Here is a 15,240-nt window from a genome sequence, read left to right on the forward strand (position 1 = left end):
CTAATCAGTGCTTTAGTCCTTCACGCCAGTCTTTTTCTGAGGATGATTTGATTGATTGCATCTGCCCTGTAGGTATAGGCTGGTATCGCCGAACGCGTACACGCACATCATTTCTTGTATTTTGTTGTACCTAACTCATAATACTCGATAAATATAGGTCAAGTCATTCTCATAAGCTTAGAAGGAGGGAGAAAGAGCAGAGAGGTCTGTTTTTTTGTAAACATGATCAAAATAACTGTGCTTGCTTCAAATCAAAGGTCAAGCACTTCAGGTGTAACAATAGCAAAGGCTGGATCGGGGGTTGTCAACAAGGAGGCGAGTGTGGTCCAAATCTCAGCATCACCAGAGGTAGTCAGACCAGCCAGGTCCGGCCGATCGCCGGATATCAATTGCGCCAGCTCTCGTTGGGTCAGCCAGATTGTCAACAATGCTGAAAACCCCCCAGAGCTACTGGGTAGATAGTCAACGCCGTGTCCAGTCACGGCTCCATTGCTAAGATTCAAAAGCCAGCCTTGCTGTGAGTCTTCTCGTCCCATGCGGCTTACCATAAACGCGATAGTGAAGCTTTCTTTCCATGCTTTGGGTCCATTGACACGGATAGCAACAGTATCGAACATCTGCTCCAAGTCTAGCGCTATCAGCGTTCTTGTATCAATGACAATCTGCGACGGGCGGTTTGGATTCTCTAGCTCCAAGGCCCCGGTGAGATAAAAGTTACGCCAGGTGGCATTCTCAGCACCGAAGCCCAGTTGCCGGAAAACAGATTGTAGTGCACTGCGTGCAGGCTTGTTGTCTTGGTCTGCAAAAACAGCGTGACTCAACAGTGTCGCTGCAAAACGCAGATCGCCTTCCTCGGTGTACCTTTGGGCCAGCTCAATAGTCTTCTCGATGCCGCCCATACAGTCAACGTAACGTTTTGCGCTTGCAGTAGGCGGGTGCTCCCAGAGGTGTGCAGGATTTCCGTCGAACCAGCCCATATATCGGTTATAAATAGCCTTGACGTTGTGGCTGACCGACCCGTAGTAACCCCGCGAACTCCAGGCTGCTGCCAGCGCAGGAGGGAGGACAAAGTCCTCTGCAATTTCCAACCCGGTCTGTCCCTCGTTCAAAAGGCGGACGGTCTCATTATGCAGATATGCGTATGTGTCCCGCTGCGCGCTAAGGAAGGTCTGGATTTCCTCATTCCCCCAGATCGGCCAATGGTGGCTGGCGAACACAACCTCCGCCTGACCTCCATACAGAACAATCGATTCGTCAAGGTACTTCGACCAAACACGGGCGTCACGCACGACTGCACCGCGGAGGGTTTGGATGTTATGCAGCGTATGAGTGGCATTCTCCGCCATGCACAGCGCTCTGTATTGGGGGAAGTACATGTTCATCTCGGACGGCGCCTCCGTTCCCGGGGTCAGCTGAAAGACAATCTCCAGCCCCTCCACGGTCACCTTGGAGTTTGACTCGGTGACATTGATAGTAGGCGCAATCAGTCCCGGTGCTCCCGACGAGAGAGCCATCCCTAAACCGCACCCTATGTGTCCTTTGGGATCCTTATCCAGCGATTCACCGTACATGTATACAGCCCGACGACCCATGGCATTTCCCGCGTATACATTTTCGCTCACAGCATGCTCAAGAAAGCCGTCTGGGGCGTATACTGGGAGATCTCTCTTGGCCGCATCAGTTATAGCACGAGCGCCGCCGTAGTGATCGGCGTGAGAATGGGTATAGATCATCGCCTTGACTTCCCGATTAGAGAACTGGCCTTCGTACAACTTGAGAGCCTCTCTTGCACATTCCACGGAGGTTAGGGGATCTATGACAATGATTCCAGATTGATCGGGCGTCTCCACGATCGTCATGTTGGAAAGGTCTAGTCCCCTCACTTGATAGATGCCCTCTGTGACCTGGAAAAGGCCCTGCTTCTGGCATAGTTGGGACTGGCGCCAGAGGGATGGGTTGGCAAAATCCGCAGGGCAATCCTCGTTGATGAAGTTGTATGCGTCGTTGTTCCAGACGATGGAGCCGCGTTCGCTTTCGGATGGGATAATGCATGGGTCAAGGCTGGTGATGAGGCCTTTTGTTGCATTCTCCTGGTCTTGCTTTCCTCCGTCTTTCATGATAGGTGAATCCATCATCGACTGTTGGTATAGAATAGTAGGCTATTAAGAAGAGAAAGATTCGATTGGGGGTAGATCAATGAAGACAAGAAGGAGTAGAAGTTGGATGAAGAAGTAAGGGAGAAATTGGACTATTTATCTACGAGTTTCACTACTGGGATTCGGCATCAGAGTAAGATTCCTGGCTATTTGAAGCGGATCTCATGCTCTAGAACATCAGTCACACAATACCCACACAATACTCACACAGCAGATGTGTCCAGAGGATTCCCATTTGTCGGAAAATTATCGATCACAAATCAACCACGAACAGTATCGCATAACAGCTCCAATTGTTCTGATCAGAGTTCTAATATAGGCACTTATTTCATCTAATCAGTCAACTATATTGCAAACTGCCATAGGTATGTGCGAGCTGATGATCGACGAGTGAGGCGATAGCAATGTTAGCCTTTGGAGACAACCATGAACCCGAAATGCAATCATGGAGGGGCGCATCTGCGTGTCATCGCTGTTCAATATCACTGCAACCAATTGTTTTAATTCCGAGATCCCGACTTATAGGCGAGTCCTATGGAGCTTGACCACAGAAAATATACAAGGTTGGCCATTTCTCCCTGAGGCAGATATAATAAAACTGGACCTACCTCGACCACTGTTGCGGAGCACATCTTCAAGTTACGTCTATTGAGACAGCGCCTTAGTTAGCTGCTAAACACTACAGATTACCTTTAAGAATTTGAGCTTCACGTATCTCTCTGACCTTCACTTTCTGTTACACCAAGTGTCCAAAGGAGGGTGAGGGGGCGGGAACGGGTGCCCGCAGACTGAGCTGAACTACTGCGTCCAGTAGGATCGACTGGATCTCAGATATCGATCGCAATATGCCATCAGCAAAAACCTCCCGAACATTAACCCCGCACACCTTGGCCTGAGAATGTCTGCGCAATCAATGTGTCCGAACACACGGTTCTGTTGTTCCTCTCGGGTGGGCAACGCTGACCTATCAGCCCCTTGTTCAAACTTGTAGACCGGAAAATGAGTTTTCAAATCTTGGATGTTACAGCTCTAGCGAGGATAGCATCAAACCTCGGGGCTACTCCGTGAGGTAATAAGGGTCAGACTCATACGCGTGATCGTCTCTTCACATGCGGGGTTGATGGATTGTTACTCGGCATTTCGTCCCATTACTCACCATATTGAGAATCGGAAAGCTTGGGCCGCCCTGCTACTATCAAGATGTTTTTAATGTTACACTGGCACCCTGACAGGAGGGTGCCGTCTGGTAGTTTTCATTCGAGAAACCAACACATTGACTTTCGAGGATGCAAGGTTGCCGTAGAAATGCCCCCATTCGGTAAGCTCTCATATAGTAAATGTCGAAATGTGTACCCCTAGTTCAGGACCATAACCTTGCGCTCTCGAGCTCGACTCACCTGAAAGTGGGCGCTGCTTGGAAGCCGTCCTGAAGCTACCAGCTGTCTTCAATCAGCCCGCCAACCGAAAAAAAAAAAAAAAAAAAAAAAAAACCCACAACACTATCTCCTCTATACTGCTTGACCATTTGGATATTTACTGATCCCAATTGGGCATTCAATGTTTGATTCACCATTCTGACCGTCTTATGAGAGTCCTACCAAGTATATTGACTCAACGTGTATAGTGTCGAAGCCCGATTTCTGGAATGGTTGGTTTACTGGCTTGATTGTAGCCCTCGGAGCCCTTAAACTTCTCACACTGAAACTGTGCAGTAAACTGAGGATTATTGAGGTACTCACCAGAGCATAAAACCCAACAGATACTATCATGCCGTGGAAACATAGTATATACGTTTATCGCCGCTAATTATAGTTTGCCGGCTCTCCTCTCGACAGCAGTGTTAATTTGTGACGACGCAAGACCATTTCACCTAACAGATCGAGCAAAAAGACGCCCCAATCTTACCTTAATGCACCTTGAGGTTGTACTGGAGTTGCCGGGCTCATCACAAGACGTTTTAGAAGCAGTATCTCACATGTGGATCGACTTTTCGACTGCTCTTAACCTACTAGAGGTCGCACTTGGCAAGTAGAATACGTCATTGTACTACATGGTTTGAGGCAATGGAAGAGTGAGTTATTGTCTAAGCACCATTGCAGTCCAGAATAACACAGTGCTAGCACAATATACAGTCAGTTTCCACCCTAAAGGGTACTATCTCGATATTTCATACACTCATCATTGACGTTTCTATCAGATAATGCGGTAATATTCCATTTGATACAATAAATATATCCATACAGACCTAGTGCTTGCGTTTATTAGCTGTTCTGTTTTGAGGATCGGATTACTGCTGCACATATATACTTCTCCGCGGTTGGTGGATCAGTATCCGCAAAGATACCTATTGCCCAGAACATATAACTAAACCTGAATCCTTCAATTGAGTGTGTATGGCTTCAATTAACACCGTTACTTGAGGACAGGTGTAGTGATGGTGGTGATGTTTGCCACTTAGACTGAAGCTGAGCAGCCCCACGGCTTCCTGATCGGCGGCCAATGCGGTCATCCTGCAGATTCCAGTCTCCTCACCCATTTCATCTCTTCACAGCCTTCTCTTACTCACCTCCCATCAAAATTCATCAATCTATCCCTCCAAGTTCACTCTTCTGACTGCATGTCCTCATCTCCCACTGACCAGATCCCCGAGATCTGGTCGCAGGCCGTCGCTCGCTATGAGCAGGCGAACGCGAAGCAGCTAGATCTGGCGTCGCTGCGGGGCATGAAAACAGTCGACGATTTGCTAGCCTCAATCGACTCCGAAAACAACGCATTCGATGGCTTTAGGGCTAAAAGAGGCCGCCTATTTTCCGCCCTCAAGACGGCGATGCATCCGATCCAGCTTGTCTCCGATGTGGCAGCCACTGCCGTGCAAACCTCGCCAGCGCCCATCATATTCGGTGCGGTCAAATACCTGCTGGATGCTGCGTCTGGGGTGTCAGCAAAGTACGATGCGATAATCGAATTGATGGAGATACTGAAGGATTTTGCGATCCGACTGGACATTTACGCCCGCCAGCACATATCGGAACACCTACGCGACAAGTTGACGGACATTACCGTTGCCATGCTGGAGGTCTTCGCCGTGTCACGCCGCCAGATCGAACGTGGGCGACTGCGGGAATTTGGTAAAAATCTGCTTTTGGGGAATGACGAGGGTATGCTGAATAAGTTGCATGGTCTTCTCGATGGCGAAAGTCACCTCGTCGGCGCTGAGACCCTCACCGAGGTGAAAGTCGCCAACAGCAAGATTCAAAGAGTAGACAGCAGCCTGTCAAGACTGACGCAGCAGATAGCCAACCTCCGCGCCACACAGCCCCCGACCGAGCAAGCACAAGACAAAGGGGCTCGGCAGCATGTCAAACGAGTTCTCCAGCCAACAACCGGTGCGGACGAAATATACAGCGCCGTCGACAGAAGCCGTATCGCAGGGACGGGGGACTGGATTAGGGAGGAGCAGGATTTCCGTGACTGGGTGAAAAGGGACCACCCGCTGCTCTGGGTGACTGGGACACCCGGCGCAGGCAAGACACACCTCGCATCCAATGTGATACAGTATTTGAGGGATCGCTTTCCACAAAACGTTCAGCACCCGTCCCACGTGGCCGTCGCATACTTTTTCTTCAAAGACGACGATCTGCGAACACGGTCTCTCCATCAAGCCTTATGCGACATCTCGTTCAAGATCGCTCAAAACGATCTCGTATACTCGAAGCACATTGTCTCGTCTGTAGATTCGCGTGACGAGATTGCCACAATTTCAAGTCTATGGCAGAAGCTATATGTGGAGTTCTTCATCGATAACGATACCCTAGACACTACAGTATATCTTGTGCTGGACGCACTAGATGAAGCGTTCCCCGAAGACCGACTAGAGCTTTGCGAGCTATTGTGTGATTTACAGCAAGGGGGGAGACTCCAATTTCTGATCCTGGGCAGACCGCACATCTCGGCGGAAGTTGAGGAGCTGGTGGAGTCGCTGGCGGCACCAACAATCTACGTGTCTGCATTGAATAATTCCGACGATATCGTCCGGTATATTCAAGCAAGAATATCGAAGTCTGCTTCGCTGAGGCGTGCTTCGCCGCAGTTGCGGTCGGAGATTGTCCACACATTGGCTATCAACGCTCAGGGAATGGTATGCCTTCTATTGTTGTTTTCGGAAAACGAATACTGACAGTCGTAGTTTATCTGGGTGGACCTGATGCTGAGACAATTGCTTCGGACAAGGGACGAGGGAAGTATGCGCAAGGCTTTGAAAGAGGCGCCGCGAGGTCTGGACGAGATGATTCGACATACCCTCCATGGATTATCCGAGAGTCTAAAGGATTTGCCCCAGTACGCAGATGACCTGAATGAGATGATCGCGTGGGTGTCTTGCTCTATGTCCCCGCTCACATTGGAGGAGATGGAAGCCGTCTTGATATGGCGCTCGGCAACCGGGGATGGCTGGATATGGTTGGAAGGGTATCTTCGTCGGCAATATGCCTCGTTCTTTCAGCTGATCCGGGAGGACGGACTAACTACAGCCGAGCTGCAGTCAACGGAAATATATGAGGCTGTCTCTACTCAGGATGATGAAATGGATTTCTCGGAACCAGGCAATCAACCTGATTACAACTCTGATCCCAAGACGACACATGTGGTATTAGCACACGCCTCTCTTGGTGACTTTTTCCGAAGCAAAATCAAGAGCATGGTTTCGGCAAAAGACTGCCCAGCAATTGGTATCAACCACCATGAAGCACAGGTCATGTTATTCAAACGATACTACGAGATCATTTCTTGTCCTCAAGACTCAACAAAGTTCGACATCTCCAGCATTCTTCTAGAACGCGCAAGCACTGCAGTGATACCCACACTTGAAGCCATCGACATCACGCAATGCAAGTCAAATGATAAGCAAGTGATAGGCATGGACCTCGTACACATGCTGACGGACGATTATATCATGCCTCGTTTTGCCATGGAAACTGGATATATTCCGCGCGCAGAGGAAGCAGTAGTTCTCTTGATGAAGTGGTTGACAGATCCCGAAGTTCAGCATGGGCTTCCAGCCAAGGAAAAGGCGTGGGTTGACTCTGTCATATCAGGACACCCATTTGACATTTTCCTTCCTTGTATACGTTACATTTCACGAGAGTGGCTCTTGGAAGCGAACACGAACGTTGATCCTGTATGTGAGTTTATTCACAACTACCTATATGCTCGAGGGACTTCTCCACGGGAGAATGTGGACTCAGCGCATGTTGTCATTGATACTGCCGAGTGGTGTGATCTGCCAAAAAATGCTGCTTGGTACAGACGCGTTGCGATGGCTTTGAGGAACCTTGGTTATCTTGATGAGTGTCTTGAATATTTTGAAAGGTCTATCGCCATGGCCATACAGGAAGATAGAGGAGGGGAGGATGAGTGGCTTGGCCGGGCAGAGATGGCCACAGCTTACTACACCAGAGGGGAATACAACCACGCGATTGTTATCCAACGCTCTTCCATACAGCAGCTGGATAGTGGTCCTACCCCACGATTGAAGAACGGAAGAGGTGAATGCTGGAAGTTACATCAGCTTCTTGAACTACAAGGACTATGTCACACCCACCTTGGCGATGAGGAGGAAGGGCTATCATTTCATCGAAGGGCTCTTGAGCATAACCCTCACTGTAACACATGCATTCGGGCAACTGTTCGCTACCTCAACAAGAGACAAAGATACGCGGAAATCGTCTCGCTGTTGGAGGAAATGGGTACAGCTAATCAATTATCTGAGTGCCTTATCACGAATTACGATCTAGACGACAGCTTCACGCAGTGGATTAGAACAGCAGCGCACCACACCTCACAAACACCCTTTCTGATAAACGCCTACTCCGTCGCCGTAATAACTGCTCGCAAGGAGCGCAAGGCCGTCCAGGCGGCCAGTCTTGAACTCTGTCTCGGTGTCTTGCACTACGCCTATGCTGAGCGTGCACACGCCGCGCGCATATGGGAGCGCCTAATCAGCACCTACCGCGGCAGTAAGGCTGAGGGTGATATCACTTTCATTCTCGAGAGCGCGTCTCACTGCCTATCAACGCACTACATCACAAGTGTTCTGGAACACGATGTACATACGCCCGAGAGCCAGCGATACGGTCAGATTCTTGAGAGACTGGCGCAGGGAAAGGCTCTAAACTTGATGGAGAATCCGGACAAGCCCAGTATTAAGGCAACCAGCTTCGTCACGAACTCGGAGGTGGGACTCATGCTGGGCAAATACTACAAGCTTGCAGGGCGGCATACGGACGCAAATAGCTGCTTTAAGGCCCAGGTCACAGAGTGCATTCGGCTGCTTAGTGACAACGACCCAAGCAATGATGCGTCGGCATTTCGGAGACTCGCGGGTGTGTTTAGCGCTACCGGTGACGTTCAAGCGGCAGTCGATATGTTGCTCCAGAGCTACTCACTGACCGCATGCTCATCCGTGATCTGTAAAGGGTGTCAAGAGCCAGTAAAGCTTGACGGCATCCACATTTGCCGCTACTGTCATAATGTTCAATTGTGCGGAAAGTGCTTTGGTCAGCTCACTGGGGGTGGATGGACGTGGGTATATGCTTGCAGTCCGAAACATGAGTGGCTTACTATTCCTGCAATGCCTCAGGCCCTTAGAGAGCGCGGCGACCATCATAAGGACTTGGTGTGGATGAAGGGTGGCTGGATCTCTCTTGATGACTACAAGATATACCTCATGGAGAACTGGGCGGACAGCGATCTGAAGTCAAGAGCTCCATGAACAGTTGATCAGCTATGGTCATATTGCAACGACACAAGGTCGATCTCGGTGAGATACTATTTAGAGAAAATCCGTAGCTCGTCTTTTGCTATACTGTCACAACTCAATAATACAGTATCCATGCACCTAGTATACCCAGAAAAATAAAACAAGCTAATTTGCGGAACTATTGGCACTCCTTATTCGCGACAGCGTGTCCCAAAATCCCTACTTCAAGAACTCCAAACTCGACTTTTCTCTTCCACGCCCAAATCGCCGCAATGCATTAGAGATGCAACATGGTAGGCAAATGGCTCTACGAGCTCACTTCCCTCCCAGAATCACGAGGCAAAGTATCCCTCGCACCATGAATCCGTCGAACATGCTCAGCCAGGTTATCTTTCCGGCTGCAAACTCTGTCGCAGTTTGACGCTGTACACTTGTATGATTTTGGGGTAACATGCTTCGTTTTCACGTGCCGGATCAACTCTCCTTCGCGGCTGAAGACACCGGCATAAGTGCAATCTTTCCAATCGCATTTGAAGACACTGGAGGGGATTTAAATTAGTTATCAAGTATTAGAGAAGTCATTGTTGAAAGAGGGGCTAGGGGATGGGCAGGGGCAAGTACCTCTTCGCTTCAGGACTGACCGGCCCATCACAAGGGCTCATCCCACCAGCATCTTTGTTCTTTGGCGTTGCTATTGGAACTTGAGGGCCTTGGGGGTGGCTGCCGACTTCGTTGTGGCTTCGGGCCATGTAAGGATCGGTTATCTGTGTAGCATCCTCCGCGGTAGAGCTACGGGAGAACGGTCCATCTGGCAGCGAATTGTCGCCGGGTATACCTGAATGAAGACCTGTCGATGCAGTCGATGACTGCGGGTCCGTGGTGAGTTCGTCGGGAATTGCGATTTTCCAAAACGAGTGGTCATTCCAAAGCTCCGGTAGTTGCTCCATAGTTGCATAGGAGTACTCCCCTTGCAACCATTCATCCCACCAATTCCACTGTGGAGCTGAGGTATTCGATGACATAGTATATATGGAAGCCAAAAGGAACGATATGCAATAGTCAAGGATTGGTCAAGCGTACACGGAAAGCGAGGCCGAGTATTAGATTTCTGGATGAGCAGCAAAGAAAGCTGCGAAAGCCTGTCTGGGTTTTTATAGACATTCATTGCAGCCAGGCAATCGATCGTGTTGACAGCCACCCCCAGGGCCAGGGCTCATCTCACCTGCCAAGAAAGATGCGCTTACCCGGTCGGTACGGCACTAAACACGGGGCTGTTAGAATTTACCCAATGACATTAGCTGGAAAGGTCTCCACGTACCTTCTTAACAGTCTCACTGTCAGATTCCAGCCGTTGATTAGCGGAGCCGTCAGTCAAGGCAAGAAGTGTCGATACCTTACAGCTCTCCCCGCCAGTATCCTAGGCGCTTCCCGGCAATTTGAGGGTAGTCAAACCAATCCATTCCTTGACCGAGAACTGTGGCCACCGCTTCAGCCGTCCGTTGCTTATTGCCATGTGGTCCAGATCTCACACTGCATTTCCGTAACACGGCGATCTTGTATAACTCCGCGAGCCGTTCAAGGCTTCAAGCAGACATCGTTTCGGCCAGGTAACTCATGAAGTATCCGCTATGTCTCTGGGTAGAAGTCTATAATTATTAGTCAGATTTAACGCAATCGCAAACAAGTTAAGGAACAATGGGAGAATCCTGTTTAGATAAAGAAAAGGGCGAGGAAAAGGGAGAGACAACAAGTAGAATAAAAAGCAAAAAAAAGCAAGGGGAAAATAAAATAAATTTGTTAGCACAGAAATTCAACAGCTGCAAAAAGAAAAGGGTAAAAAGCAGCGACTAGTAATGGGGGCTGTCTAATATCATCTTGGGGCTGAAAAGAAAAGGAAATCCCGTGCTTCACAAACTTTCCCTGATCCATCAGAAAATTGAAGTTGATGATGATGGTGATAATAATAATAATAGGGTGAGATTTGGCACCATTCACACATTAACCAGGCCAAGGGGCTCATTTCCCTACCCGTACGGGGTATGTTCCGGGACCAAAAAGTCCCATTTTATTTGGACTGTAAGAACTCCCAGTCATCTGCCAAGCTTGGATCCCCCTCAGGCCGTTGGATGATTGGCAGACCCGGGAAACCAGGTACCTAGTTAGTAGAGTCACCTAAGTGTAGAAATGTAATACGGTATCATCTCTAAATCTCATGATTTCCATAACGTAGAAAGCTGCCCCGTGCTCTCCAACCGTGCTGAGAGGAGTTCAAACCGTGCTCAAATACGAATGGTATATACTATAAGACCACCCAAAAATACGTGGTGAGAGATAGTCAGTCCGTCGAGCATGGATCCTGCAGGTAACTATTCCAATTCTAGTAGAGTCAATCGGGAGGGCCGATAGGCGTTCTACTTGAATGCCTCCACCCCTTGACTGGGCGGGCAGGGCTCCTGGGTCGAAAACCTGCGCTACAAACCTTGTATCATTCGCAAAATCTACTCTGATGCGACCGAGTGAGTTTCCACCACATGTGTCTGCAGCGTGACTGCCTGTTTGGAGTAGTACTACGCTTAATGAATTCTTTGATCCTCATCCTTTTCTCATTCCCTGTTTTCGTACCTAGCCTGACCTGTTGGTTGTTATGATTCCTGCCACTCACCCCCGACAATGGCACTGATACCCAGGGCGACAGAAGGTATCGGAGTGGACAGATAGTATACTCGGAAACCGTGGCGGTAGAGTTCATGGTGCAATCCGTGCTGTCTGTGAGTTGGATATTCATTCAGGTGGAGGAACCTTTATGCAGCATTAGCGCGAGGTGCGTATTCTAGTCAGGAGTAGTGGCGGATCCGTCGTGCTCAGAATTCATGTCGGAGGTGGTCTTTGCACTTACAAAATTCTGCACTAAAGTTCTATACTAATCCGACTTTAAAAGTAAATAACTCTATAGATTCTTACTAGATCTTATAGTTTTTATGATTTCCTGAGAGTGGAAGATTAGTACTTTATATAGGGCTCTAGTAGATAATTACTACTAAAATTTAAAATATCCCTAATATACTTACTATATTTAATATAATATATCTACTTATAACTAGTAGTAGCAATAACTTTACAGAGGCTAAATTAGGAAAGAAGAAATATATAAACTTAGAATAAGATATTAAATCAAGTACTATCAAGTGCTGTTATTCGTGTTCCTATAGAACTTTGGTGCGGAATTTTACAAGTGCACAGACCACCTCCGACATGAATTCTGAGCATGATAGATGCAAAGTACTGTCGATGCTGCCCTGTACATTACACTGACAATATCGCGATCGCATCGGCGCATCTGAAAGGAGGAACCGCAAAACTTCTCGACACTCCTTATTCTCTCTAGCCCATCTATTTAACAGGTCATCTCGCGGCCTAGCAATCCTGGCATTATACTGAACATCAACATTCTATGAGCCAACGAGCTCTAATACATATGCGAAATTCGAGATCCACTGTTCTCGAAGGTCATCATGTAGGGAAATCGTTACGCCAGTTGCATTGGCCTCCCAGTCATCTCTTTCGACAGCGTTCCACAAAGGATTATTAAATGGGGGTGGGAACTGAAGTTCTCTCGCATGTAGAAAAGGGCCGCCATTTGTATCAGAGCTGCTCACTTTCGCACAGAGCTTGTAAAGCGCCATGCCAAAGCGTTTGACTTCTTCAATGCTCACCCAGATAAATGATAGCATTTCAGTTTGCTCATGCCTGTTAAGCATGTTGGGGTAGGAGAACATGCCGAGTCTTCGGCAGCTCCCAATAAGTGACTTGAGTAGTTCCAAGTCGCTTGCAGCAATGGATGCTTTGAGGTTGACTTCGATAACACTGCCAGCCTTCATGATGACAGAAAGAATGACATGCAGCAGAATAGCCTGGTATGTGGCGATTGGCCAGAAACACGAGCTGCAAGCACCCTCTACATCCGAGGCATCCCATCTCGGCTGTAATTTCCAAGTCAGTAAAGCAGGTACACTCCGAGATTGGTGGTCTACCCTTACCCTTTGGTCTCGTAGGGCATAGTCAAGCTTATCATATAGCTCCACTGCCGCCGATTGAGCCGATTGTTCTCCTGACGACCACATCCCTATAGCTATTATTGATTGTAACAGCAACGGGTTTTCCTGGCGCATATCGAAGGTTCCCCGGTGAATGAAAGGCCAGCGCGGATGGAAGGTTTCAAAATAGAGATTAATCCATTTTGCTTTCTTCTCCCAATAGTTCGAATTTGACTCTTCTCGGGTTATAGGTTGCGAGAGCGGCATTGGTGATGGTATGCCTCGCTCTTCTAGAATGGGAGCCTGCTCTTGAAAAGTACATCGAATGTTGCGACGAACACATTCTTCGCATGGTATGCCCCCCTCACACCGAGTCTTACTTGCATGGCAGCCTATACAGGCTCGCCGCGCTCGGCTCAGAGGCTCCAATATTTTGTGCGCTTTTCGTATGTGCCGTCGAAGTGTATCACTGATTAGAGACTCCATTATTAGGTTCTGTGCGCTAAGAGCCCGTATGTAAGACAAACATACCTTCGTTGGAATCTGTGTCCACAGTTGGAACAAGAAAAGACCTGCTGCTTTATGTGCGATGATCTTTCGTGGCGGTTGAGGTGCGCTTTACGTCGGTAGCTAGCATTGCAGCCAGGAAATTGACACCGAAACGCGCAGTTTGTAGGAGAGCTGTGCGAAATCTCGACTTCGGTGGGCGCCCAGTCCGTTCTGGGTAGAATCTGCCCCGACATAATGCGTTACATTCGAAAGCTTGACTGGCCTTTGCTTGGTAGGAAAGCATTTGTCACCGGTTGACGAAACTGAGGTCCCGCTGGCGTCCCACCGGCGTGCCACCGGTATCCCATCGGCCTCCCATCGGTGCCCCACCACTTTTTTTTTTTTGCTAGTGGCGTGGTTTTACCTCCGAGGCGTCCAGACAAGCAATGCTAGGGTAAAAAATGTTGGGTTCGTTAGAATCCAAAGGCCTTAGCATTAAACAATTGTTCTTACGCCTGCGTTGCTTGGTTCTAACAGAGAATCATTCTGTGAACCACACAATCGTTATAGACGTCACAGTCTATTCGGTGGGATGCCGGCGGGTGGCCGGTGGCAGGCCGGGAACGACGTAGAATACATGGACAACTCTGCGCATCATGACCCCATGCCTATTAGTATACACCTATTTGTAATGCTAGTTGTATGCATCACTGGTGATAGGTAACCGAGGCAAACACCAAGTATAAGTACCCGATATTTACGCAAAGTTCAGCGTCGCATCTATATCTTCCATTTCACAATCATGACTCCTTCCATTCTTATCGTCGGGGCCACCGGTAATACCGGTCGAGCTGTCACCCAAACATTGCCAACGTTGCTAGAATCAAGCAACACCTTACGTGGATGTCGCATTATTGCTTTGACACGATCCTCTAGCAGTCCAGTGGCACAAGACCTCGCGAAGCTACCTGGAGTCGAGGTGATTGAGCAGAATTGGGTTGAGATCACGTCCGACTGGCTACGTGAGCATCATGTTGTTAGAGCATTTATTGCCTCCCACAACGAGCCCAATCAATTTGCTGAAGAGTCAACCTTCCACGTCAATGCTCTTCAAGCCGGCATCAAATATGTCGTGCGCATCTCGACCACCGCTGCAAACGTACGCCCAGACTGCCCAGCCTACTACCCCCGCCAGCACTGGGCTATCGAAGCACTCCTTAACTCATCGGAGTTCGATAACTTCCATTGGACGTCTCTTCAACCGAATGTCTTCTCGCCGCTTATCATGTCCCCGGCTGCAGAGTTTATCAAAGAATACCGCAAGAGCGGGAAGCAGAGCACCCTCCGCCTGATGCTGTCCGAGGATGCGCCTGTTGGAATTATTGATCCCGACGAAGTTGGCATCATTGCAGCGCATCTATTATCTCAAGAGGATACGTCCGTGCATAACCACGCCAAATACGTTCTCAATGGACCCGAGGATATAAATGGGAGGCAGATTGTGGACATGGTTGAGCAATACATCGGTGCGCCTGTCAAGGACGTTAGGTACAAGGACGTCTCTTTTATCGACATGCTGTATGAGCACCAATTTGCCGCTACCAAGCAATCGAAGAATGTTATCTACTCAATCATGCGAGCCCCGGAGACAGCATGGGAGGGGAAGTGCTCGGTTTCTACGACTAGCAAGGAGATTTTGGACCTTGCTGCTCCGAAGCGGACACCTGCTGATACCCTAAAGGCCCTACTGGAGGAGTAAGGAAGCCTGAATCTCAAAAGGCAGTGGCGCCGGGATCGAAAAAAT

At 48.8% G+C, this 15,240-nt stretch overlaps 5 protein-coding genes across 5 annotated transcripts; 2 read left to right on the forward strand and 3 right to left on the reverse strand.

The window, feature by feature from the left end:
• Nucleotides 1-97: 97 nt before the first annotated feature.
• BJY04DRAFT_194059 (alkyl/aryl-sulfatase) lies at nucleotides 98-2,198 on the reverse strand. The gene has a single exon (XM_073712003.1). The coding sequence runs from the start codon at nucleotides 2,133-2,135 to the stop codon at nucleotides 252-254; it is 1,884 nt and encodes a 627-aa protein (XP_073569034.1). The 5' UTR covers nucleotides 2,136-2,198; the 3' UTR covers nucleotides 98-251.
• A 2,363-nt stretch (nucleotides 2,199-4,561) lies between these two features.
• BJY04DRAFT_96498 (tetratricopeptide repeat domain protein) lies at nucleotides 4,562-9,092 on the forward strand. The gene is made up of 2 exons (XM_073721390.1): nucleotides 4,562-6,294; nucleotides 6,343-9,092. Exons 1-2 carry the CDS (start codon nucleotides 4,774-4,776, stop codon nucleotides 8,923-8,925), a joined length of 4,104 nt encoding a protein of 1,367 aa, XP_073569035.1. The 5' UTR covers nucleotides 4,562-4,773; the 3' UTR covers nucleotides 8,926-9,092.
• A 54-nt stretch (nucleotides 9,093-9,146) lies between these two features.
• BJY04DRAFT_96507 (uncharacterized protein) lies at nucleotides 9,147-10,259 on the reverse strand. Its single transcript, XM_073721391.1, has 3 exons — nucleotides 10,232-10,259; nucleotides 9,535-10,172; nucleotides 9,147-9,452 (listed from the first exon to the last, which is right to left on the reverse strand). The coding sequence occupies exons 2-3, from the start codon at nucleotides 9,933-9,935 to the stop codon at nucleotides 9,221-9,223; spliced, it is 633 nt and encodes a 210-aa protein (XP_073569036.1). The 5' UTR covers nucleotides 9,936-10,172; nucleotides 10,232-10,259; the 3' UTR covers nucleotides 9,147-9,220.
• Nucleotides 10,260-12,326: 2,067 nt separating this feature from the next.
• On the reverse strand, nucleotides 12,327-13,730 carry BJY04DRAFT_194064 (Zn(II)2Cys6 transcription factor). Its single transcript, XM_073712004.1, has 3 exons — nucleotides 13,479-13,730; nucleotides 12,951-13,416; nucleotides 12,327-12,893 (listed from the first exon to the last, which is right to left on the reverse strand). The coding sequence occupies exons 1-3, from the start codon at nucleotides 13,688-13,690 to the stop codon at nucleotides 12,363-12,365; spliced, it is 1,209 nt and encodes a 402-aa protein (XP_073569037.1). The 5' UTR covers nucleotides 13,691-13,730; the 3' UTR covers nucleotides 12,327-12,362.
• A 503-nt stretch (nucleotides 13,731-14,233) lies between these two features.
• Nucleotides 14,234-15,221, forward strand: BJY04DRAFT_194065 (NmrA-like family protein). Its single transcript, XM_073712005.1, has one exon. It carries the CDS (start codon nucleotides 14,239-14,241, stop codon nucleotides 15,193-15,195), a length of 957 nt encoding a protein of 318 aa, XP_073569038.1. The 5' UTR covers nucleotides 14,234-14,238; the 3' UTR covers nucleotides 15,196-15,221.
• The last annotated feature ends 19 nt before the right edge of the window (nucleotides 15,222-15,240 follow it).

Source organism: Aspergillus karnatakaensis, assembly GCF_047715665.1.
Source record: "Aspergillus karnatakaensis strain CBS 102800 unplaced genomic scaffold BJY04scaffold_39, whole genome shotgun sequence".
In the NCBI taxonomy this organism is placed as follows: domain Eukaryota; kingdom Fungi; phylum Ascomycota; class Eurotiomycetes; order Eurotiales; family Aspergillaceae; genus Aspergillus; species Aspergillus karnatakaensis.